Source organism: Anser anser (assembly GCF_964211835.1).
Source record: "Anser anser genome assembly, chromosome: 6".
Taxonomy (NCBI): Eukaryota; Metazoa; Chordata; class Aves; order Anseriformes; family Anatidae; genus Anser; species Anser anser.
This window is the reverse complement of record NC_139726.1, coordinates 21,625,974-21,652,644: the sequence shown is the minus strand read 5'-3', so window position 1 is coordinate 21,652,644 and position 26,671 is coordinate 21,625,974. Positions and strand designations below refer to the sequence as shown.

General features: G+C 46.2%; 2 protein-coding genes across 4 annotated transcripts in view; both read right to left on the bottom strand.

Moving 5' to 3' along the window:
- DLX1 (distal-less homeobox 1) lies at positions 1-3,501 on the bottom strand. Its single transcript, XM_083840990.1, has 3 exons — positions 2,793-3,501; positions 2,083-2,282; positions 1-1,668 (listed from the first exon to the last, which is right to left on the bottom strand). Exons 1-3 carry the CDS (start codon positions 3,103-3,105, stop codon positions 1,414-1,416), a joined length of 768 nt encoding a protein of 255 aa, XP_083697116.1. The 5' UTR covers positions 3,106-3,501; the 3' UTR covers positions 1-1,413.
- A 2,919-nt stretch (positions 3,502-6,420) lies between these two features.
- The window catches only part of METAP1D (methionyl aminopeptidase type 1D, mitochondrial), a 47,043-nt gene continuing 26,792 nt past the window's right edge, over positions 6,421-26,671 (bottom strand). For all 3 annotated transcript variants that reach the window (XM_083840988.1, XM_083840989.1, XM_083840987.1), the window contains exons 3-10: positions 24,088-24,237; positions 20,528-20,676; positions 19,796-19,838; positions 16,103-16,266; positions 7,902-7,999; positions 7,708-7,755; positions 6,842-6,920; positions 6,421-6,711 (exon numbers count right to left, since the gene is read on the bottom strand). In XM_083840988.1, the coding sequence (XP_083697114.1) occupies positions 6,633-6,711; positions 6,842-6,920; positions 7,708-7,755; positions 7,902-7,999; positions 16,103-16,266; positions 19,796-19,838; positions 20,528-20,676; positions 24,088-24,237 (810 nt within the window). In that variant the 3' untranslated portion in view covers positions 6,421-6,632. The remainder of the gene's footprint in view (positions 6,712-6,841; positions 6,921-7,707; positions 7,756-7,901; positions 8,000-16,102; positions 16,267-19,795; positions 19,839-20,527; positions 20,677-24,087; positions 24,238-26,671) is intronic.

Sequence of the window (26,671 nt, the reverse complement as noted above, 5' to 3'; positions counted from 1 at the left end):
TTTTTCCAAACCATAATTTTACTGTCTCAAAGAAACTTTATAACTTATGTACAAAGATTTGTTGTGTGTTTTTCTTTTTTTCCTTTCCTTCCCCAGATACAAAGCAATAAGTTAACATTCTCAATATAAAACTAAACTTTGACATATAGAACACTAAACACAGCTGAGCTCAGTTTATCACATCTTCCGAGTTTCACAAGTAAAATGTCAAGATCTCAGTACACAAAGCATCATGTTTTACAGCCACACGAAACAGAACGGAAATAATCATTAAAAAAATAACAAAACAAAAGGCTAAATTTGTGCAACATGTTTACAGAACAATAATAATAATAATAATAATAAAGAATAAAATATGTACAGCGAGTAGCTCCTGCACGTCGGTTTGGGCATCTCCGCTGCGGCCGCCTTTCCTCGGGGAAGCCTCGGCGGGGCCGTGCGGGGCCGTGCGGGGCCGCGGGTCCCCCCCGCTGCCCTCGGGGCTCCCCTTGCGCCCCCGGCGCCTCGCTTCGCCTCCGCAAAGCGGCCGGCAGCTGCCGCCGTCCCCCTTCAGTCTCAAACAATGTGCATCTCTTCCCTTTGTCAGAGAGGTGAAAAACGCAAAGCATTCGGACCAAAGCTCTCCACGCACCAGCGAAGTAGAAAAGTTATTTGTAAAAGTTAAAAACCGCATCCTTCTTTTTGGGGGATTTTGTTTTTTGTTTTTTGTTTTTTGTTTTTTTTTTTCCCCCGGAGGGGCGGGTTGCGGGGCCGGGGGTTTTGGGTCGAAGTAAACCGTGCGTCCGAACCGTGCGCTCAGCAAACCGGGTCGTCCGTTTGTCTCTAGCACTCTCATAGTGGTAATTTAAGTCAATAAATAAAATCCCTTTCTTCCCCTTTTAACAACAACAAAAAATATACAGATGAATAGTGAGAGTTACAGAAAACGTAGAGGAAAAAAAGCTCTGGAAATTGTACAGCTCGCTCCCCCCCTGCGACCACAGAGCCCGTCAGATCGGGGTGGCAAATAGCTGACCTACATTTCAACAGACACAGACAGACAGACAGGACAGAGGAGAGGGCTCCCCCCCACAAACATATTTTTCTGATTGTCCCACAAAGCCGCGGCCGGCGCTCGCTCTGCTCCCAGGCTGTTGTGCGGTGCTCGGGGCCGCTCCGTCAGCTGTCAGCGGTGGGAACCGGCCCGCATCACATCTGTGCCCTCCTGCACCGAGCTACAGCGCAGCGTGCTAACGGCTCTATGGGCAGAGACCTCCTGTTTGTTTGTTTGCTTCCTTTTTTTTCTCTCTCCTTCTCTTTCCCCCTCTTTTTAATTTTTTTTTTCCTTTTACTTAATTTCATTTTTTTTCCGTGATGATTTTAATTCTTTTCGGGACCGATAGTGCTTGCGGCAGGGGATGGACGGGTGTGTAATCACATCAGCTGAGGCTGCTGCATAGCTTCTTGGTGGGCCGAAGGGTACCACGACGTGTAGCTGGGGATGTAGGTGCCCGGGGTCCCCGACGAGGCCTTACCGGAGGCGGAGGTGGTGTTCCACACCGGGGGCACCGGGGGCGAGCTGCCCGAGAGAGCCCTGCCGTTGGTCAGGGCGCTGCTCTCCAGGGCGGCCCCTCCCTGCTTCATCAGCTTCTTGAATTTGGAGCGCTTGTTCTGGAACCAGATCTTCACCTGCAACGGGAGCGGGGCACGGCTCAGCACGGCTCGCCACGGCTCGCCACGGCTCGGCGTCCCCCGGCACGGCCCCAAGCGGGCCCCCTACAGCCCCCCCCCCCCCCGCCCGCCCGCCCCGACGGGGCCCCCAAAGGTCCCCTCGCCTCGCCCCCCCCCGGCCCCGCAGCTCCCCCGCTCCCCTTCCCCCGCGGCCCCGTGTCCCGGCCGGGCCCCCGCCGCCGTTTCGTGCCGCAGAACCGCCGGGACGCGTCCCTCCTGCCCCCCCCCGAGCCCCTCAGGCCGGGCCGTGTCCCACAGACGGGGCGGGCGGCACCGGGCCCCGCTGCTCGCGGCTGCGGCCCGGCTCCGGGAATCGTGGCCCGGGGGGAGAGGGGAAGGGGAAGGCCGGGAGCGAGGCGGCCAGGGCCGTACCTGGGTCTGGGTGAGTCCCAGAGAGGCCGCGAGCTCGGCTCTTTCGGGGAGAGCCAGGTACTGAGTTTGCTGGAACCTCCTGTTCAGAGCCTGCAGCTGCAAACTGGAATAAATAGTCCTGGGTTTGCGGATTTTTTTCCCTTTCCCATTAAAGCGAACTTCCCCTCCTTCTACCACAGTGCTTTTCTCCGATTCGGCCCCTACAACCACAAACGATGCACAATAAATAATAATGATAGCGGCAATAGTAATAATAGCAGTAACAGCAACAGCGACAGCAATAGTAACAATAACAGCAGCGACATCGACAACAACAATCATGAGAAGGAAGAAAAGTGCGGCTCGAGTAACGCTAACAAAGGCTCCGGGCGATTACGGCAGCCCAGGCTTCTTCCCAGAGAAAGTTTGCTATTTTTACAGGCTGCAGTTTAGGTTTAATTACCCTTAATTGCATACATTGTTTATAGCGCTACGCAATAAATAATTACGAAGACTAATACGTGCACATCTGGGTTGATTTCTTTTCCAGCCGGGCATTGTGTGCTCTGTGTTCTGCTCCCCTGTGATCCTCAGCCTCTCCTGACTAACATTTTGTAATTTAATTTTAATCCCCCCCCGATAGATTGCTTTTTTTTTTTTTTTTGATCCAAGCATCCTCCCTCCCTCCCTGCCTTCCCTGCCCCCCCCCGCCCCAAGCCGAGCGCACCTACCTGTCTCCTCTAACCGGGTCTGAGTCAGGCTGGAGCTGTTGGGGTAGGACTGCACTGAACTGATGTAGGGGTTGGTCGAGTGGCTGCTGACCGAGTTGACATAGGGGTAGCCCAGCGGTCGGGAGAAGGACGAAGCTGTGCTGTACGAGCTGTCAGGCTGAGAGTGGCCCGCGGAGTGTAAACAGTGCATGGAATAGTGTCCGTGGGACATGGGAGAAGGAGACATTTGCTGGCTGGGCGGCCCAAACTCCATAAAGACAGCCTTCCCTGAGACGGGGCTATTTAGACTCTCTGGCATGGTAGTCATGGTCATTTCTTGTCGCTTGGTCTGTGTGTGTGTTCTCTCTTCAGCTTGCCTTTTTGGGGTCTGTTGTGTTTCTCAGGACAGGAAAGAACCCAATTTAAGCGGAACAGGGTTTTTCACTTTCCATTCATAAGAAAATGGAGTTTGTCTCTTTGAAAAGTCTAAGCATGATGCTGGAGATCTACACAAACTCGCCTAAAAGCTTTGACTCAGCCAAGCCTATGAATATTCATGAGCCGGCGGAGCTGATTGGTCCGCCGTCTTGCATAATCGCTTTGGATTGGTCCGAGCCGCTCGGGGCTCGCCTGGACCCCGGTGAGCGCCGAGAGCCGGACTCGCAGCGCCGCGCGGCCCCGAGCGCCGGCCGCACGCCCCGACGGCCCCGACGGCCCCCGCGGCCCCGCCGCCGCTCGCCGGCCCCGACGGCCGGCCGGCCCCGGCGAGCGGCTCCGGCGGATAGCGGGCGAGGCGGGGGCCGTGGCGCCTCCCCCCGCCCTTCTCCTCCGCCCCCCGGCGCGGAGGGGCGCGGGGCCGGCCCGGGAGGGGCCGCCGGGGTAGCGCCCACCCCCCCCGGCCCGCTCCGAGCCACGGCACCGGGCCCCGCGGGCGAAGCGCGGCCGGGGGTCGGGGCAGCGGCTCCGCGCTCCTTGCCGGGGGTCCTCCGGCTCGCCGGGCGGTCATTGTTCGTCTGGGGGGGGGGCGAAGGGAGGGGAAAAAAAAAGAAAAAAAAAAAAAAAAAAGAAAAAAAAGCTCCGGGAAAACAAATGCAAGGAAGCAAAGCTCGCCCCGAGCGGCGGCACTGAGCTTGAAATGGAAACTTCCGTGCGCGTGAGCGGTGAATGAGGTGGGACTTGGGAGATCCTCCCCAGAAAGCCCCCGATGAATCCCAAATTACTTTGTTAGATAATTAGAAAGTGTTGATAATTATTTCTTTCATAATTCGGCGGTGTGGCTGTAACAGGAAAATGATCTCGTGAAAGTTCACACGTGCAGATGTATTAGTTACTGATTCATTTGATTAAATGCTAGTCTCAAGTGCTCTGATCCACAGCTGAAGGCGGCCCCATTAGCATAACACTGATGTTTAATTTTCATACGCATAATTAGCCATATATTTAACACTAATAGCAACATGCAGCCTTTCAGCATTAAACAGCCTGGGATTTGATCTGGCCTGGGCTGAACTTTCCCGGTTACACCTAGGCTGTCTAGGGCGCGCACTTATCGCGGCACCAAATCTCTGCAATCGAGCACGTTTTGGCAAAGGGCGAACACCAATAAAAACCAACACTCAAAACAAATCGCCGGGCTGAGGTCGCAGCGCCGACTTCTCTTCCCCACCGCCCGCTGCCGCCCGCCGTCGGGGCTCCGGGGCTCCGGGCGCGGCGGCACCGGGCACCCCCGGCCCCGGTCCCGGCCCTGCCTCGCGGCAGCCGGCTGCTGGCTGCGCCGAGCTGGCAGGAGCTCGCCCCTCTGCTCCTCTTTTTTTTTTTTTTTCATTTTTCATTAGTCGCTCTGTCGGTTTTAATTGCCCATTTCCCAACGCCTCTTTTACTCCCCCCCCCGCCTTTTTTTTTTTTTTTTTTTGCGCTCGCGACGCGTAAAGTTCATTTCCACAAAATAGCTGCGGATTGGTGCGGGAAGGGGCAGGAGCGGTGAATCCCACACGGACTCCTCCGGCAAGCGGCTCTGCCCCCGGCGATGTAAGTGACCGTCCGAGGCGGGGCTGCGCGCTTGGCCGCGGAGGGGACGGGGCGCGCCGCCGCCTTCGCCGTCCCCGAGCCCGGGGCCGCGGGTCCCCGCTCCACCGCGCCCCGAGGGCGGGCGGGCTGGGCGCAGGCAGCCGTCGGGAGCGGAGCCGCCACCGCCCGGAGCACCCCCTCGCCTCCCGTCCCGCGGAGCGGGGCCGCCGCCGTCCCAGGGGAGCGGGCGCGGAGGCTGCGAGAGAGCCCCGGGGAGCGGGCGGGGGGCGGCCTCCCCGTCGGGGCCCCCCTCGGGCTCTCCCGGTAACGCGTCCCGCCTGAGGGGAGGCCGAGCACTTCTGTTGTTTAGTTTGTAATTAGGGTTACAAAGGGGTGCCGCAAATGCCGGGATTACCCGCGGGCGGCCTCCGCGCACGGCGGCCGGGCGGCATCCTCCGCGACGGGACGGGACCAGACGGGACGGGACAGGAGAGGACGGAGCGTGAAGCTGCGGCGGCCCCGCGGGGCCGGGGGGCGCCGCTCGGGCTCTCGCTTAGCACCTGCGGTGCCCCCCGGGGGTTGCGCCCGGTTAGCGCGTGGCCCCAAACTGCTCGGGGCGGCCGCCGCTGGGATTTTGGGAAAACCAACCCGCCTCCCCGGGCAGTGCCGGGCGTCCCTCGCCTTGCCGGCCCGACGGCACGCCGCGTAACCTCTGCGCGTTTGTAAACTTGTTTGATGCATCGTTTATTTTTACAGGTTTTAAGGCCTTCCAAACTAATCTAAGGGACGAGCGAGCTGAAAGGCTGCCCTGCGGTATTAGAAACGGCCTGGGGGTGGGTCCTGCTTCCTGAAAAGATGCTGTTAGAAACGATTCGAGCTGACAGCTCGCCGTACTCGGGTGAAAGCAAACAGCGCGGACAAGGGGGAAGACGCCGGCTCGCTTCTGGCCCGGCCCGGCCCGGCCCGGCCCCGCCAGGCGCGCTCCCGGGCGGCCCCGGCTCGGCAGCGGCAGGACCGCGGGCCGGGCGCGCTCCCGAGTGCCGCCTGCTTGTGGCCGAGGCAGGAGCGGGTCCTGCAGCCGGTAAGTGTCACCGCCGGACACGTCCGGCCCGACGGGGCGACGAGGCGGCCGCCCCCCGCAGCCCAGAGCCGTCCCACCGCCCCGCCGGGCCCGCAGCGAGCGCCGGGGCCGGGCGTTCCCCGAGGGCCGCCCCCGCGGGCCCCATCCTTCCTCCGCCGCGCTGCCGCACACCGAGGTCGCGCAGTGTCCCCCCGTTAACCCCCACGCCGGCCAATTCTCCAAGAGGGGCAGCCATCGGGCTGCAGGAAAGCGCGCTCCGCGTCTCGCCTCCAACCGCTCCGTGTGCCGCGCCGGGAGAGCAGCCGCGGGCAGGGGTCAGCTGCTGGGGAGAGGCTGCAGCCGCCGGGCCAGCCCCCGGGAAACTTTCCTGTCCATCCGAGCAGAGTCAGACAGCCCGGGACTCAGCGCCTTGTAGCCGCGGTGAGGCCAAACTGAGCCACAGCTCAGCTGTGAAGTCCTGTGTGTGTCCTGCACGGGACGTGGAAGAGGGGGACCCGCTCGCTGCCCTCACCCCAGACAACCCAAGCCCCCACAGGCTGTGCGTGGCTGCCTCCAGGGTCACAAACACGCCATCAGGCTTTTATTAAATACTCACCAGGTAACACACAAAGAGGACCGTGTCCAGAGCCAGCCCCTCGGGCTGCTTTTTCTGCCCCCTGCAGCGACTTAGGTGGCACCCATTCCCCAAAGAAATTACAAAAATCTTATCTCTGTCCCGGGTGACACCGGCAATCCCGCAAGCACAACGAGTCCCTCCGCTCCTCGCTCCATCTTTAGGCTTCTTCCACCACCTTAGAGAGGATTTCTGCTCCCTCTGAGGTAACCACGACGGTATGCTCAAACTGTGCTGACCTGCAGGGCACACGCAGCCGTTATCAGGGGGCAAACGCGGCCACCACCGCGCCCGGCAAACTCAGGCGGCTTTCGGCTGCCAGTGACCAGCTCGGGGACTTGGGGGAGATAAAAAACCCAAATCAGGCACCTTTTGTTGTCTACAGAAATCGCGGTCCATTTATCCTCCAGGATCTCAAATTCGGGGGAGCCTTCCATTATTATCGGCTCTGTAACAAGGAAAAAAAAAACCAAACAAAACCCTGTTTTCTCAAGTTAGTCGCGCTCCCTGCGAGCTGCGGGGCGAGGCAGGGGCCCAGCAGGCAGCTGCCCTTCGGCGGGTCCCGGCCCTGGGCCGGCTCTGAGCTGCCGCTGCCACGAGAACCGAGGAGGAAGACGAAACGTTAAGGTAGGGGCTTGCCCACTCCTCTTTTGTAAAAGCGAGGAATTTTAATCAAGCTTTAATTAAGACCCCGTGGATAATAACCAAAGCGCCAACCACGCTTATAAACAGCAGATAGTTTGAAATATCGGAATTTTTTAAACAGCCTTAAAATGTTCATTAAAGCAGCAAAACAACAATTTTCTGATTTCCCTCTAATTGCCGCGCCATTTAGCCTCGCGGGGAGGAAGAGCGGCTTTTCCCCGGCAGCCCCGTGCCTGGCGCTCGGTGGCTGCGGGGCCGGGCTGTGCCTGGCAGCTCCGCGCTGCCCCCGGCCCGGCAGCGGCTGCGGCAGGCGGGAGGCAGCCGACAGACACCCCCGGGGTCGAGCTCTTCACCAAGATTCACGCCAAGGTTTTTTTCCCTTTACCAAATCTCGGCGCTCGGAAGTGTCTCAGCCCAGCACTTCCTTACGGCATTTTAAGAGTAATGTTTTAATCTGCTGCCTGAGGGGTCAGTGCCGCCCGCACCCCCACGTCCGACTGGACATTTCTATATTCAAATAAAGAAATAGCTCGGAGCTGGGTCGTTGTGTGCGTGCTTATTACAGACAAACACAGAATACATTTACTAACCTATTGTGAATGCCATTCCCTCTTCCATTAACAAGTCACTGTCATTGGCTAGAAAAGAAAATAAAAATGCATTTATACACACACACACAGATATATACTGGTGAGAGCAGCCAGCGCTCGCCTCAGAGCCCGTCTGGGTGTGCAGGCGCTGTGCTGCCCACAGCCAGCCCCACACAGCGCTGGGGGCCACTTACCGTGGTGCCACACCTCGGGGTGCCCATGGAAGTACGACCCGATGCCGTGGCCGACGAAGAAGGGGCAGACCTGGAAGCCACCGCGCTGTGCCACCAAGCTGCGGGGGTAAAGGGGACACCGTGAGGGAACACGCTCCAGCTCCTGACAGCGCACCAGTGCCAGGGTGTCACACCCGTGTGGGGTTGACACTTTGTGCCCACTCTGAAAGAGAGTGGTTATCGGAGCTAGTGGCAGCGAGCCATCATTAGGTTTCAGAGTTAACATGCCCGCAGGCTGAGCAGGGCAGCAGCATACCACAGCCTCCACAGAGACCTCCCTACCTGCAGAGCCCCCGCTGGGCTGCACGCCTGCAGCCTGCACCGGGTTGTGCGGGCGAGGAGGGTCCTGCTGCTGGTGGCGGACGTAGAAGGCAAACCCATTCCCTTGCAAAATACTAAAAACACTCAATGGCGAAATGTACTGCAACTCCGGATCTGCTCAATCCAACTCACAATGTATTTTTAATGAACCCACCACGACAGTACCAAATGCAAACCATAGCAGCTACGGCACTTGAGTTCTGCCTGGGAGCTCTGCCCTCTCCTTATGGCCTGTCTCAGTAAGGAGCACCTCTGAGCGAGACATTCCTGCCTGCAGGAACGGGGCCCAGCACCACGCCTTACCCTTGCTGGGAAAGCAAAATCCTATCCTGATCCCTACAGGCTGGAAGACCTGGAGGCAAGTGGGGTGTCCTCTGGCTGAGGGGCTGCCCGATGCTTGCAGGCCTCTTGCCAGGGCCCTGCTAGGTGGTGAATGGAGGCTGCTCAGGCAGCAGGGCCGGCTGGGTCCGAGATGGAAACATGCGGAGATCTGGGGGGCCCGGAGATGGATTAGAAGTGACAAGGAAGCTCCTGCGTATCATCCCCACATTGTTTCTAAAAGCAAACTGGATCACAGGAGCAAGGCAGGAAGACACTCAGTCTGAAAAGATTTTGTCTGTGAGATCAAAAGCCTCATTTGTTCATTTTAAATCAAGGCAGGCACTCAACACTTCCGGTTTGCCTATAGCTATGGCCGAGCGAATGCTCCTCAGAGTGTGACTACAGGCTGACGAAGAGTGGGAAAGACAAGAAACTCGAATTAAGGTGCCAGCTGTCACAGAAACGGAAGCATGCTAACCCCCACGGGGAGGCTCTTACTCAGGTGCAAGGTGGCCTCGGACCGCCTCATATAGCCATCGCCCTGCGCACGAGGCCGTGCGGCCTCCTCAGCGCTCGTGCCAGCACCCGCCTGTCCCTGTCCCTGGAGGCACCCACCGCGGCTAAAGGACACGGAGCGCCTCCACTGCGGGGCAGGAGTGAGAGAGGGGAGCCAGGTCAACAGTTGACAGTGCTGCCGTGTCCAGGCCTTAAGAACACGTTTTAACAGGATTTGTGTAGTAGCTTTTATCTACCCATCTCCCCGATACAAAGACTCATCACATTTCTTTCATTACTTCTGGAGAAGAATGGGAATTTCAGGTTTAGTTGTTATTAGTAAGGCTAGAAATTGGGTTTCTTTTGGTTATATTCAAGGTCCAGAGTTTCACCTTATACATAATTTACGTGGAAAAAAAAATCATGAAGGCTTATGCAGTGAAAAGTCCTACTAATGACGGAAAAGTCTTTCTGCTGTGCCTCTTTCGTGCCAGCCAGGTCTGGGTCAGAGACCTGGACTGGTTAGGATGATGCTGAAGGCCAAGGAAGAATGAGGAGGAATTAGAAAGTCAGATTACTCAGAAACATACACAAAACGAAATGGAAGATCTCCGGTGACCAAGCCCAGAGCAATGCAGATAATGGTTCCCATACGGGGGAAGCGATTCTCTGAAGAGACGGGAGAAGCTGTACACGCACCGCAGGGTAAGCTTTTCCTTTGCCTCCTTCTGTGAGTCTTTTCGCAAGAGCCCAAATGATGCCAGCAGCTGTTCAGCTCCGCCGATGCCTGCCCAGGGCACCCCTGACTGCCACCAGGCCCCATACTCACTCCCAGCTGCTGAGTGGCAGCAGGGGCAGCTGCTCATGGGGCACCCGGGCACGCGAGGCACTGCTACGACCACATCCCCTCCTCCTGTGGCGGAAGAAGTGGTTCTTGTGCATTTTAGTGTCGAATTCTGCCACTTTCTTGCCAAAGAGCTCAAAAACAACTCAGCTGGTATCAGTACTCGGGTGGTTACCTTCTGTGACACCCGCACTGCCAGCCACAGTGCTCCCCCACCTCCCCGCTTAAATGTGTCTATGTACGGAGCTTGGGCCTTCTTTATATAAATCGTAACGTTACCAACGAACCTGGAGTGACACACAGAAAACCTGTGGAGAAAATAAGCTGCAGGCATGAATCTTGGCCATGTTCAATCTGGTTTTAATATCTGCATGTGCTTCGGAAGCACTGTATGGGGAATTTCAAAGCACTCCACAACTACTAGCTTCACTTTGGAGTATTAAAAAAATCCTAGCAAGCTGTCACACCCGTGCGGAGGTACAGTGAAACACATGCAGCTTCCATAAAAGAAGGCTGCTAATGCCAGCTGCAACTTGCAAGGGTAATTCTGTAAGCACGAATGTTCACATAGACCGTAGATGCTTGCAGGGAGGATTTTGAAAGACAGGTCTGGGAAGTGTGAACTGAACTGCTGATCTGGATCATTCCTCTGGCCACTGGAGCTCCCAGGCTGTGCAATCTGGTTAAAAAGCCTGGATGTCACAGAGTGGAGCAGTTTTGCCTAAGTTGGCCATTTGCTGCTGACAACAGCTCAATGTTTTGGTCTTGCTGCCTCACCGCTCGGCTCGGGATTTGTCAGTAGTGGCCTTTCTCTCCAGTTTTCCCCAGAAGGCAACTTCAGAAGTTTGCATTTCCTGCTCTGTGAAAACAGAGTGCCAGAGGAGTCCTGGCTACAAGTGGGAAAGAAGCGAAGGAGGGCGGCAGGAGCTGGCCAGGCTGCGTGGGGCTGAGGAGCCGGGCTGCAGGGCCCCTTGTCTGTGGGCACATCCCAGTCCCACCACTGCCTGCGGTGGCAGCTGGGCAGCAGAGCCACGCCGCACCGACAGCATAAAGGGAGGACAAGGATTCTTGGTTACAATCGTTGTTAAAAATATCCGTTGATAACATTTACCATCACATATTTTATTCTTTGAGCCATGTTGCATGCTTGGGCAGAGGTGAATTGGGCAGGATTAAAAGCATAATCATTTAATGAGCTCAGTACTTGATTTCATGTTTTGCTGCCATGCGTTACAGTCCAGTGGCTGCAGAGTCAAGAGTCCCTGCAGCACTGCTCCTCTTCTGCAGGCGGCAAAGCACTTGGTGCCAGGATGAACTGGCTGTGGCTAAGCTGGTAAAGGAAGGTCACTGAGTGCAGGTGCCCACCTAAAACCCATGGGCAGAGCCTCCCAGGTGGTGCTGTCATGCTTCCGAGAGTGGACAGCGGAGCTGGGTGTCAGTTCCTTCCTGACTGCTGCCAGACAACAGCTAATTCCCTGCGAAAGGAGGGATGAGCATGGAGACACACTGCCTTCCTGCCAGCAGCCCAACAGGGAAATTGCAACAAAGCAGCAACAGGCAGGACTGCTCCTCTACAAAGCTCTCCTCAATGTTCTGGAGCATGCCTTGAGAGTTTTTGGGTGAACGGGATAAATCCCTCTCGCTGAAAAGGAGCTTGAAAGAATTTCCTTATGGAGCTGGCCCTGTGCCTCCCCAGAGAGCCTCAGATAGCCTCTGGGAGCACCTAGGGGACAATGGGCATCCCAGCTCCAGAGGAAAACACCATACACTCAGTCTCAGGACTGGGACTCCCACTCTGGGACAAAAAGTAATCCAACAACAACTCAAACCTACACTTTATTTTCTTTTTACCCGATTCTGTTGCTTTTTTCTCCAAGGCAGGTCTGACCCAATAATCTAAGCCCTCACTGAGGAAACAAAATAAACCAAATCCTGCTTTCAGCCTGGAGCAATATCTCCCTGTGCCCTCTGGTGCCAGAGTGGGAGAGTTGGCTGATCAGCCAGGGCGGCACGGACTCGGGCTGAACATCCCGGCGAACCGACTCCCAGCCACAGCTGCTTCCCACTCACTGCCTGCATCTCTCCCCAGAGACCAAACTTTATCACCGATGCTCAGCTGCACGACACCAGAGGCCAAAGTTACCAAACAAATCTGCCCTACACCACTGGGCAGGGGGCACGCTTGGGAAACACTGCAAGAGAGAACAGATCTGTGATAATTGTTTTCTTGTTCAGGGACCTGTATGAATGCATCTTTTTTATTTAAATTAAAAGTATTCATGCTTTTCTTAAATATATTGTTAACAAAATGACCATTGAATCATTGAATGGCTTTTTTTTTTTTTAATATTCTTGAAAATGGCATCAGCCTGAACTAGATTTGCTTATGATAAAAATATTTATTTTCAACAGCACCGTATTAACTAATTTGAGAAATTACAAATTTATATGGGGAAAATATTAAAGTATTTTTCTCTTAAATAGTAATCCTAGACTGAGGGAATGCACAAGTTCAGGGATTCCCTATAATGACAATAAATGTTGCGGTATAATTAGTAATATTTTTGAAAGCCAACAATTGTTTTTTGAAAGAAAGGTACATTTTAGTTTCAAACTGGAACACAAATTACTGTATTTTTCTTACAATAGTGCTGAACTTTTATTTGAGGTTCTCTGTTTCTGAAAGCAGACATGATGGATTGAAATAAAAGATAATTTATTGCAATGCTTACTTTCAAGTGCAGAGAGAAGCAGTGTAATTGTAATTTACAGTAGCTGTCAAGGAAAATCTATCACAGATGACATTAAAATGACTTATTTTGCCTGAGCCACTTATTGTTTAAATGTGCATAATCTGATAGAAACAGATTTTTTTTAAATTCTGCTTTATATTGTTCTAAATTAATATCAAAACATATACTTACGAGTTAAACATTTTAAACCATTTATTAATACTTTCCTCACTCCTATTTTTTCCTAGGAGTTGGAAATTGGTTTATTTAACAATATCACGTTTACGTTTTTTAGCTCTATACACTCACAACACTTGCACGTATCTAAACTCAATGGCTAAAAAGTAGATTTCAAACCCGATTTGTTTCTGTCTGAAAGAGAAATGTCATTAGTGTTAGAAGGAAATGGGAACATAGGGCCCGATTCTGTTCCCAGTGGAGTTGATAGACAGTTTTGCCACCATCTTCAACAGGAACAGGTTAGCAAAGATTTGCATTTTTCTAAGCAGAGTAACTCATGAATCCATGTAATCTTTTATTTGCGACTTCTAGCCGATGTAACAAGGAACCGTTGGCCATGAAATACTTGCTTTCAGCTATCGAGGTTCAGTAACAAAGAATATGTTACAATACTGAATGCAAGCTTACCTCTGTGATATAATTATTCCCAAGCCATTTATAGAAAGCAAATACTCTGATTATTTGTGTCTAAGATTTGTTCTGCATACCACTTAAGCACCTTTACAGAAAATACTAATGAAAGATACCTAGACAGATCTCCATTCTGATGGGCCTAAATGTTCTCAGGTATTTATGGTCTCTAAGTCTCCTGAAACTGAAGATTTCTATGGATTTTTGTATGTATGTATGCAGATGCAGAAAGACGAATAACCAGAAACATACAACTTCACTCAACCAAGGCAATCTTTCAGCAGAGGCAGTGTTGAAGTAGTTCTAAACACATCAGCACATTTAAATTGTCTACACGATAAAATCTTGAAAAATAAAGTTAATGACCTGCTATTTCATATGTAGTTTTGGACATCTACTAGCTTTGATTAATCTGCTTTTCAAAGGGGGCGCTGACTATATATTTACACTTTGCAAGTAAACTGACCTCCGTAGCAACACAGCAAAAATCCAATGTCAGATTCAATTCTGTTCTTTTTCTTCTTCCCTTTTTTTTTTTTTTTTAATATAGCTAGAATTAATGTAGTGAATCTGTAATGAAATGCATTATCCTGCATGGAGATTTATCAGATTTTCCAATTGAATGCCATGCTTTGCTAGCACTAGCTGGAGTTCACCTGCATGTTGGTGTGGCGTGTGGCTCTTTTTTGTAAAGAGTTAAGTTGAACACAAAAAAAGGGAACAAAGGTCAGCACCCAGCCGCCACTTGAATGTGAGATTTTTCTTTTTATTCCCCTTGATGTATACTAGGCTCTGTGTTATTAGTCTTAATGATGGAAAATTGTAGTGTTGATACAAATCTTTTTTTCAAAGTAGTAGGCGGGAGCTCCATTTGTTAGTAAGTTTTTTTGTGACTAAAAGCCATGGACAGTACATTTATGTAGCAGTAAAAGGCCTAGATGCTCTTTCCATAGCAGAGCTAATTATTCCTACTGTGACCTTACTGATCTACCCTGTTCCTAGTACATCTCATCTGCACGCCTGTTCCTCTGTGTAGATGGTGTCAGAGAATATGAAAAACCCTATAATGAAACCATTTTCATGATGGAGAAAGGCTACTGGAGTTGCACTTGCTACAAAGAGGCTCAATTATATGAGTAATTGTGATAATTTTCTACATTCATAGCCTTCAATGGGGAAAAAAGAATGAGAGCCACAAAGGAAAATTACTTTAACAAGAAAGTACAGAGAGTAAAAATGGAAGAAGAGACAAAAAGGGGGAAAAAAATAACCAGAAAAAAAGTTTAAAAAATAGATCTGGAGGGAGGAATAGCAAGACAGGGAGAACAACAGAAATGCTCAAAAAGCCTATGTGCAGCTGTGTTGCACAATTAAATTGAATTTTTTTTCTGCAGTTGATGAATGTGACTACTGCAAATGTGCCTCTGTAGTTAGCTATCATTTGTTGTTCCGTGACAGGAAAAGGATAATTACCTCTCAGAGAGAATCAAAGGCTGACATGCCCTTTAGACACAGCCATGAATGCAGAGCTCGATAGAATGCTTGAATAAGAATCTAGTGTTCTGTGCCCCCTTCTACTCAAGAATAAATTTTGTTAAAATGCAAGAGCACCACCAGTAAATTTGTTGAACCCTAGGTGTTCAAAAATATGAGGTGCATCTATCGACTCATCCCATTTGCAAAAATAAAACTACATTTTGAATTCACTTCTATTATATTCATGGACAGTAAGATAGTGAGATATGCATTAAATTTCTTTTCCCAGTAGGGGTCTGATTCAACATTTCCTATGAAAGAACAGAAAGACACTATCCTTTTTCTCCAGGCTAGTTAGCCTATAATTTAAAACTGTCAAAAACACAATTTTATACAAAGTCTTCAATAAAAGCTTCTCAGATATAACCCAAAGAGGTTTTACTAAAGTTTGATTCAGACTCTGTTACAATATTTTTAAAGCTATAAATACATCTAACTGATATTTTGCTGCTCTCTTTTTTCCTTAAAGTATTTGAAGATTTACAAAGAAAAAAAGCAGCATCCTTTCAAGGTGACTAAGCCTTGCAGCTTTTAAGTAATCGCAACGTATTCAATAGTATGTTGGGACCATTAACAGTCCACTGAAGTATTGCTTAATGAAATGTATACAATATATGTCTTTTTTTTTTCAAACATTTAAAAATAATCTATAGGTACCTTCAAAAAATTAAGCCATATTTTTATTCTAAACTGCCAGAAGAAAAGTCATGACTGCATTTATGTAACAGCTAGAACAGATGCAAAATAGGGAAAAATCTCTTAATGTGAGCTCTTTCTTCCCTCTGACGTTAGTATGCACTGCTCTTTGTGAGATAAGAAGCTCTCGAGTTAAATATTTTTGTACTTTTTAAACAAAGAGACTTATTTATGTTGACTAATTCCTTTGTAACAATCATTATTGCTATACAATGAAAACAATGGTTTCTAACCTTCTTACATTGTTAGACAGATGTGATATAGTTTCACACACAAATAGAAAGAAACAAAAACTCACCACAAATTACATCTGTTAACATAAATCTACCTTATGAATATCTTTGACTCTTTCCACAGTTATCTTTCCTGACCCTGGTGTAATTCGCTTAAAAAAAAAAAATCTCTCTTACCCAAGGAACAACATTATAGCTTGGCAGTTCACATACTGATATCAGACTGAAATGATGGTTTTGAATCATAAAACATGTCATCAGCTTTATACCAAACCACCAATAACCTTTGTCCCACTTGCCAGCCCTCCCTTTACTTGTCAATATAAGGCTTACCTGATTGTGTTTCCAATTACAGAGAAGGGAGCCCCTGGTCTGCAAGCTGCAATTGCTTCATCTCTACATTTCCTGGCAACCTCCACTAACTTTTGACCAGATTTATCCACATTGCCCACCAAAAAGGTTTCAGAAGTGTCACCATGGTAGCCATTGTAATACACCTAAACACATGCAGAAATGTAAAGACATTTTCTCATTTTGCATCCAGAAACAGATTACCTCCTGAATTAAATCTGTTCTTTCTAGGAATGAGCTATGTGTTGCAACAGATAGGTCACTGGTAGGCTGCATTTGCGAGAATGAGACCAGAAAAGTGAAACATTGGAAAGAAAAAAAAAAAAACAACAGAAAAAAAAAAGTGTAAGACTGCAAGGTGCATAAGGGTTGCCAATTAAAAACTCAACAAATGAAAAAGTTGTGCATCACTGCCTAGCAGAGCACCAGGAGGTGACATAGGCGACACTGCTCAGCTACAGGCCGTGATGCCAGCGGGGCGGCAAGCGAGAAGACATTTTCATGCCATGTGTGGGCTGGAGGGGGTCTTGGGGGCCACCCAGTGTCCTGAGGGGTCCCTGGTGTTGGGTCCCATCGGTGTCCTGCAGGGGTGAGGTGCTGAGCTTTAAGCTGGCCGCAGGAGACCCACCAGCATCTGGCGGGGAGACCCATCCCACTGCAGGGAATGTCCCCTGAGGGGCTTGGGGGTTATGCTCAGGCGGCAAACACAGCGCCCTGTTGAATTAATGACATGCTTTTTTGTTTTGTTTTGCTTTGTTTTTGACATTTCATAGGCTTCAAGCCTCAGCTCTCCTGAAGTTCCCTCTGGGGCACAGGAAAGCCATGCAGAGCTCTGCAGCACTGTGCAGAAACGGTTTTTGCAGCTCTGCAGTACGGCAGGCAGGCACACAACTGTGAGAGCAAGCCAAATTTCCCTACCAAAAGACAAATTATAATGGTGCACAGTTTTGATCTTCTAAAACATTTTTTTTCCCCAAACAGTGGGCAACTATCCTCCCGGGACTAATGATTCACAAAGCTTGAAGCACTGAACTTTTGCCACTTGAGAGCAATTTGTGAAAGACACAGACTCACATTCCTTTTGGTCAATTCCAAACTGAAAAAAAAAAAACCCACAAAACTGGCTACAGACAGTTTATCCCAAGGCCAGGTTTGTGTTGGGGGAGAGATTTAAAGAAAATGCAAGCAGTTCCCAGTGAACAGCATTGTACAGGAAGATGAATGTCAGCGAGGATCCAACTTTGCCGTCTCCCCGTTGTACACCTCCTTCTGTCAGCTGAGGCTATCGCTAAATCTGCTTTTACAATTTAATGCCTGATGGGCAGATTTTATGCTAGCCAGTTCATATTTAAGCTGAACTAGTTCATTTTTAGCTCTAGCAAGTACGGCACTTAAACAAACAAACAAAAACATTACACATCATCATCCTGGAAAAACAAATACAGATTTAAAACACAGTAGAGCTTAAAATTAATAGTATTTACTGCAGGCTATCAACCACAATTATGTATTTTTGACATTAATAAACTACAACCACAGCACTAATTCCTTAAAAGTCAATGAAAAATTCAAGTTGTAAGAAATGTTACCTGGTAATGGCTGGCTGAAAATTGCACTGTGCTGTGGATTCTCTGATGCATAATGCTTCTGTTTCTACACTTAAATACATTCTAAAGGCTACTTGAATCAAGCCAATAAAATTTGTGTTTCATCTATGAAATTCTACCATCTTAATTGTGCAAAAATAGATTTTTTCTTCAAATAATTTGTACATTGTGTGAAGTGTTTATAGTTAATAACCAGAATATTATTTAATCATTTTATAGAACCTGTACACAATTATAAGCAATTTGTTGTGGCACATTTACTTTGATTTTTACTCTCTTCCCCTGTGAAACATCCCAATTTTGCTCATTAAAATAAACTAAAAGATCAATTAGCAACACTGTAAAGTAATATTTCTTCCTTAGATAGTTTGGAACTGAACAGTTATCAAACACAACATAGTTCAGTTTCAAATGTTAAAAAAGTCTTTACAAAGATAATCAGCAATTCCTACCCTTGCAGGAATCTTCACATTCACAGAAACTTCAAGATTTATTTTATTTTTTGAGGGTACACAGAAAACAAATAAGAATATATTTTCAAAAAGACCACTAACATTTAGTCATACATTATTTGTAAACCAGGGTGAACAAGATGTGCAGACCACATTAATATAAAAATGGCTCACTTAGAATATCAGGGAAAGGATCTGTGATGTGAATTTACACTTCTTTTTTTTTAATCTAAGGAGTTATTATTATCCTGACAGATTAAGCTAAAAAAAAAATATTTAAAAGTACCTTAATGAGTTACAAAGAAATCAGATGTTAAAACCTTAGCTGTGACAAGCTGATTTAGTCTAGCAAATTAAGTAAAACTACATCAATTCACCACAGTAAAAAAATGAGACCCAAAATATACTTTAAAAATGGTAGATCACTCTGTGTAAAACTGGCAGTCATAATTCTACAACTAAAAAGTATGGAGATGGGGAAGAAATTAGTAGAATTAAAAAAAAAAAAAAAAAAGAAACACAGTTCTGGATCAGACATGAGTATACCATGGAAAAAGGTCACTGACCCTAATGTTCATAGAAAAAATATTTTAAAAAGCTTGAATCCCATGCTCAGAGGTAAGTCCACTTGAGATTTCTTTGCTTCTGCCAGTATGAAATTTGGGCCCGTGGAAAATAGTATCAAATTACCAAGAATTTTTTTAATGATTAAAAAATCTTGTTCCTATGTTACTCCCATATTGCAAAATAATAGTAGAATTCAAAAGACATCTGTGCCCATATTAGAAATAAATTCACATTGGGAAAATAAAAACATCTACAATAAAAAAGAAAAAAAGCGTCTGCAAGACATTAATGCTTTTTGCTTTCTAAATGAAACAGAATTAGGTTCCCAGTTTCAGTATTTTCTTGCTCCTACAAAAATCCAGCCAGTGTTTATTTAAGTAGCTATAATTGGCCATTCTCTGGAAATATTAAGTCACGGTTATATCACACTATTTCTGTTTCTGCGCAAAAGGTTCAGGGCTTTTATACCAGAAATGGAACACAACACTACCTTCGGGGATTTTAATAAATGTAGGGAACACTGCTAGCAAAAGAGTTGCTGTCCAAATAGACTGACATACACAGGCCAATGTAGCCTCTAATGACAGAGTAAGATAATGACAGGCCCCACTCAAAATCAGCAGGAAGAGGAAGATCAATCTTGGCAGAGTGAAGGAAAAATGCTGGCTTTCTTCATGTTAGCTCATCTCATACATATCTATCTTCAGCTGCTGCCCAGTACTGCGGTGCTCTGCATTAACTACACAGTGGATCAATAACAATTACACCTTCTCAAAAACATGACACATAGCAGGATTGGGTTGACATTTCACTTAGGCCAACATTGATCTCAGTGCATCTGATTCCAGTCCTAAATTCAAGTCAGGCCTGGGTCTAGCTGGAATAAACACACAGTTAAAAACAAAAAAGGAAACCAGCTGCTTGTGCCTTGCCTTAGAAGTAAACAGCACATCCATCTGTGCGTTCCCCATCTCCGATCCACTATTCTTCCTGTTGCTACCAGGGACTCTAAAGTTGATCAAAGACTATTTTTTATATGAATTACTCACCGTGACATCAATGTTGATAATATCTCCATCCTGAAGAGGTCGACTGAAACATAAACAGAAAAGAAAAAAATAATGGTGACAGACAGTTCCCAACAAAGGGAATATAAGAATAAACACCTAATGACACATACATAAAAATCAGGGGGTAGGTATTTTGTGACGGAGGAAGGCAGAGGCAAACTGCATAACCATTTTTAATGTTCAGCTCTCACTACGTAGAGAACAAGTGTAGCTGAATATAAAATAATGAGAAACAACTGGCAGAAAAACATATCAACATCTGAAAAATCTACCATTATATTTATTCTTTTTCTCTCACTAGGGTTCGTATTTTACTTTGTGAGTAGCTGAATGTATTGCAAATAATAAAAAAAAAAACATAAATTCAAATATATTTATTCCCTACCCTATACTTACTTTGCTAGAGAAAAAAGAAATCAGAATTATTCTCGGTTCTATTTTTTCCCACACACTAAACTCTAAAGGCATTATGTGCTTTTTTGATTTTTTTTTTTTAATACTTGGACAAGCAGGATAATATTATTGTTGTTCTACTTCACATAAATTTCTATAACATCTATCAGCATTGTGTGGTAACATAATATGCATCTGCAATACATTTACATATGACATGTAGTTAAGCTGAAATATGTTCAATATTAAACACAATTTATTAATTTCAGTTTAACATTTTCATCCCCGGCGGTAAAATGTATATTATTGGGGAAATACCTGTCAGGAATACCATGACATACCACGTTGTTTACAGAAGTACAAACAGACTTTGGAAAACCTCCATAGCCCAGAGGTGAAGGATAGGCATTCTGTCTGATTATTTCATGATGAACAATGGAATCTATTTCTTCAGTTGTCATGCCAACCTAAAATATCAAACATAACATTCTGTTAAAAAAGCAAAGATAGTTTCTCATATTTACTGAATGTGATTGCAGCCAAACGTTTCGATGAAACCTTGGATGTTTCAAATTCACTGCTTTGATACAAAACACTAAACTGTCTGATATACTTTATTGATATATTGGACTACTTTTTTTTTTCTTCCTTTAAGAGAAAAAGGTTTTAAATCAAGCATGCAGTAGAAATAAGCATTCAAAGGTTCCTAGAAAACCTAAAATACGATCTACTTCCTTTCTGTCCATTTTTCCACATTTGCTTTCTCAAAGACACCAATTTTCCATGGCATCTTGTTTCAGTAGCTGCTATAGAAATGTCTGGTTTTAATGCTTCCAGTCCTATAAAACACATTACTTTCCCCTTTTATTTGTAAAATAAAGGATATTAATTCTTCTAACTGTGCAGTACATATATCATTATGCACTTGTGCATTTTATAAAATCGTTCTCCAAGTATTCTCTAATTTTGTAAATGATTAAAATATTTGGGTTCATATCTTGAAGATATTTTACTTAAAGTTTCCACAGCCTAGGCAATGATATTGAATCTACAGGCACTTATTGATCATTTTTAGGAATGTTCACTTTTATGCTTGACATTTTCTAGATTCATCTTTTTCTCATGATTTTATATATTTAAAAAACTCATAAATCATTCAGCCATTTTCTGAGTATCTGTGGAGTGGAAAACGCACATGCTTAAAATAACATTCTTGTAGCTTTTCTTTTGGATAGACTCTGTCTCCGAAATGGTTAGAGCTAGGATTTGAAATTTGGTAGGGAAACCTCCCTCATTGAGAAGAAGTGCCTTTGAGGGTTCCTGTGCAAATTGATTTTGATTTGAATGAGTTTTGAGCCTTTGAAAATCATACTTAGTACACACATGCTACAGCAGCTATGATTTTTGAGGACTTTTTAGCAACACGTGGAATATAGGTAGGCTGTGGTGCAGCAGGCATACATAACCATATGTTGAAATATTCAGCGATCACGTACAGTGAATACAAAAGAGTGCACTTGTGTAGTGCACTGAGGATAAAACCAGGTCTATTTGCTCAGCTTGCACCTTGTTCAGCACAAAAGCATATGAGGAACGACAACCCCACCCAAGACACAATTTGGGGTTTCTGTGCAGCTCCCCTGCTTCGCAGCAGCTGTGGTGGCTGGGATGGCAGCCACAGCCCTGCGCGCTTTCTTTATCGGATGCTGCAGCCACTGGTTCTGGATAAACACAGGTTTGTTGCTCCTGCCTTCGCTCACCCATCTATCACCTTCGGCATGTAGGCAGACTGAAGTGTTATGTACCACACGGGGTGCTGCCTCTGCCCAGGGAATTCAGCGCGGCTTTTGGATGCTCAGTGGACAGCTCTGTGCTCTCTGCATGGGGGGGCTTATGTCCTATGAATAAATCTTGTTTTAGTGGTACCTGTTTTGCTTTTAAATGATCTTTTGCTAGCTTCGCAATTTTGGGGAGACACCTACTGCACACATCATCCCTTATAGGGGACAGGGCAATGTGATGGTATCCAACAAAATACTTCTATGTCAAAGATTTTGCTGTTTAGTTCCAAATCTTTCCCCAAAACCTATGAAGTGCTATCATATATAATACCATATGGTGGTTTTAAATCCAATAGGCAATAAATGGTAACAGCAAAAACACACGCTCAGCCCAAACATTGTTCTTCTGCATCCAGATGTTACAATGCCGCCTTTGTCATACTGGGGGATGTTACTGCTGTTAGAAAAAGCACAGACAAGAGTTCTTTTCAAGGACTGTGTGCAAGGCAGGTTTAGCAGGACCACAGGAACAAGTGGAGGGATGGGGCTCTTCAGATAAAATAGGAATGCAGAGCCTACCTTACAAGGATAGCCTAAAAGAGCTTGGTTTATTTCGTCTGGCGCCCTGAAAGCTGTAATAGCTCTATTACTGCGTGAAGGGGATAGGCTCGAGGAAAGGCAGGAAGTGGTTTAAATTAAAGAGTAAGGTTGGCAGAAGAACAAACTTGTTGCACATAGAAAACGCTCCCTGTTGATGAGAGAAGGCCTAGCAACTTCCCTCCATTCAGAGCAGCCATAGCCAAAAACGAGTGCAAAATGGAGCTCCCACATCCCTGACATGGGCTGAGGTTGGCCTGGGCAGTGGTCTCAGCTCTCTGTGCCAGCTCCCTCCCAACCCCACTGCCCCAGCTCCTGGTGACCACTTTACTTACACAATTTCCTTCTCTACAACCTTTGTTACATGTATGTAGCATTTTGCTATTATGTACTATATGGGCACATATTACCAACTGCATCATGAGCTACACTGTGCTGCATACAGACATATTTGCTGCATGATAACAACCAAAATATTTTAGTGAGAAACTGCTCTCGTTCATAATCCACACCGCATTCTTGAGGTGAAGTCCTGATTCTTCAGAAACAGGTATGTGTTCTTAACTTAACACAACTAAGTTTCACTGTACCAGGAAATAATTGCACGTAAAAAGTTAAACATTCATGAGCATATGAAAGATTAAAAGCCTTGGGCAGTTTTGCTATTGGCCACCCTAGCTCCAGAATTGAACCTCTGGGACAGCATGATGAGAACTGAAAGAAAAATGCATGGTAAACCGATATTTTTTTCCCCTTTTATGTCAACGGCGTTGACTTACAGCTCCCATCTATCTCTGCATCTCATAGCTACTCAACCCATTTTACCCTATTCAGTATGCTATTACATGAAATAACAAGGCAAGGTAAAAAAGCACTCCTTCATCTGCAAAAACTTGTAGTAGGCTCCTCCCAGTACATTTTTACTTCGGTGGTATCCCAAAAACCATACTGTAGAAACATTACTGGAAACCATGAGGCTTTATTAGCAATGCACTCTGGAAAATTGTATGGAGCCTGGCAGCTGTTTTTTCCAACAGCAGTTCGAAGATTTGTGTTGCACCGACCCCACGGGACAGCGAGGAGCTGAAGGATGGACGGTAACAGAGGCAGCAGCCCGCCCCTGGGCCTTGCACACATACAGAGCCAAAAAGCAGAACGTATAGGAAGACGGGCCATGAAATTACAGGAAAAAATGTATCACGGGCCTTATGAGAAACTCATTTGATTTGGCACATCCAAACAGAGCGAGATTACAGACACAGTTGAGCCAGCAGCTCTAAGTACCACATAGGTCTAAAATATTGAAATAATTAAGCAGGTATACCATGGACAGAATCAAAAGTTAATAAATCCTTCTTTTATCAGTATCTAACTTCAGGTTGGATGCACATTAAGGACAGTAAAACAAACAAACAAACAAAAAAAGTAGGAAAAGAACACCACAAGTATGTGAAAGCATAAAAGACATCCAAGCTGTTTTGGAACTTACGCAATCATTACCTTTAAGCCCTTTCCAGCCAGAAGCAGGACACGACGGGCCAATTGACAAGCTTGACGAAGCCCTTGAATCTGATCTTCATTCTTAATTTCTATGTCGTCTCCCCAGTCTGGTACAATGCCTGTCGTCACATAGTCTGGCTTCTTTATGTGCTTGGAGAAAAAGGATTGAAAATGAAGATCAGAAAACTGAGCATGACAATGGGATCATTTTCTCAGATACTGCCTCCTGCTTCATGGCAGCTTGCCCTTTCTGTCGTAGTATCGACCTTCCTAAGCCATCAGGGCAAACCCTCAAGGCTGCCTCAGTATTTCTTCCACTGCCCTTTTGAACTTAACATTGCCTGTTACTACTGACTTATGCAGTCTGTTAAACTGCCTGTACTGAAGTCCCAGATACTGCATCCCACTTTCAGCACAATCTCAAGTTCTAAAGCTGTGAAAGACTTAAAAACTTTTTATTTTCTTTTGCGAAGAGTGACACATCTAATATAGAAGGCATCTAAACACCACAACTGACTGGAAAACAGACAGAATTAGACTCAATAATAAAATTGATCAATTCCTTAGTTTCTTGCTCAGACAAAACTCCTATTAACTTTCACAAGATTGTATTTTGACTAAGAACCTTAGGATTTAACTTATTTTAATTTAGAGTTTTTACTTATTAATCTAGTTTTCATACTTATGTGCAAACCTATCCATCTATAATACTATGTGAGGGTATCCCAACTTGCTGTGACAAGGAAAGTGTAATAAACTTTATTTTCTGTTCGTGCAGAAAATTCTCAGACTTTACACAGAGGTGAAATTCCATTTCTGATTTTTTTAAAAAATCCACAATAATTTCATGATGAGTACATAAACACAGCAAACTAGTAACAACGGTAACATCTTGCAGTGTGAGGGAACCGTGCTTTGTCTCAGTGGGTGCTGGGCTGTTTCACCTGTGGGGTGTGAGAGTCGCTTCACCCACCACAGCTGGGCTTTGCATTGATTCACAAAATACAGAAACACGCTGGCAGGGCAGGAAGTAAAGTGGCCAGTTAGGCTGCATACAACAAGACCATACAACATCCCAGTGTAGGAGCGAAGAAGAGTGGTGTAGCCTATTAACTCCAGTGGGACTTTCAATAGGGAGGCTATTGTTACTCCCACTGGTATTTCATCGCTTCTACTCTGATAGAGTGCAACTGTATCTTTAGTGAACTCACATCAACAGAATTTCAGATTTCCATTCCATTCCAAATAACGGAGTATCAGCCCTTATAGCATTTGCAGTAGTCTGGGACTTAATTTAGAAGAAGAAAAAAAAAACACATTTGCTGGATTACCGACTCCATACACTACAGCACCCCCACCATCCCCTTGGAGGGCACTCATCTTGTAAACTGCTGAGACCTGACCCTGCTGACCTGTGAGATCTGTTAAGGAAAAAGCCCAAAGCAGTGGATGTACAAATGTCTATGTATACAGTTTCACACCAAGATCTTGGGGAAAAAAACCCACCGTGTCATTTTAATATGATTTCTGGCACACTCTGTATAGTGATAACCTTGTCCTCAAGTTTTCAGAATTGAAAAATTGGACTGATTTTTGACAGTCTGAGCACTGTAATCTGTGAACACTACTTTTCAGTATGATAATGTATTTCTTCCTCTTTATGCTAAAAGAAGCATCTAAATACAGAAAAAAAAAATTCTATAATTTTTAAACCTTTGAAAACATATAAAGCACAAAACTATGCTTTCTTTCCCTGCACACCAAGCTTCCAGAGTCTTTAGGTGTAAGAGCCCTACATTCAGCATCCTTACTGCTTTCCTATACAACATGGTTTTTGTACTTTAGGCCCATGGAAGTATTCTGTATTTTGCATAAGAAATCTATAATCACATGGAAAGTAAGATAAAATATAAGTACTAATAATCATCCTGAAAAGCACGGTTTAGAAAGGGTAATTTTTTCTAAACAGTTGAACTGTATGCTGTAAATAACAACAAAAAAGGAAACCATCAGTGGAAAACATGTTTAAATTAAATGAAAAAAAAAGTTATTTTGGCTGTAATGTAAATAAAAACAAAAATATATGTTGGAAGAAAAAAAAATACTCAGAGACAGTAAAGAATAGTTTAAAAGGAGCAGTGGGGCTATGCGGCAGCTACCAGCAGGTATTGTATGCTCTTGCCCTAAATTTGATGTAACCAGTTAACAAAACGTTCAGGAAGAGATAAATATTTTTGTAATTAGCTTGTGAGAGATTTATACAGAAAAGGACTCAGATGATCATGAATGATTCCTAATGATTTCTGGTAGGGCTGTCTATACTTGTCCAAAAGGAGAACCTGGACCCAGAAGCGTTAAGTGTTGACAGATGATTATAATATTCCATGTTTATACTACACTAACTTAACAAGCCCCAGGTTTAAACTCCCTAATAACTAGATATGTCACTCTGTTTTACACGGTAGGGAGCTGAAAACTTCTCTCACCAGTGCTCCTATTTTAAATACCTGATCATACCACAGGACTGTATCCAAAGCCCCCACTGTTGGACAACGAATGCACTTGAACGCGTGTACAGCCAACC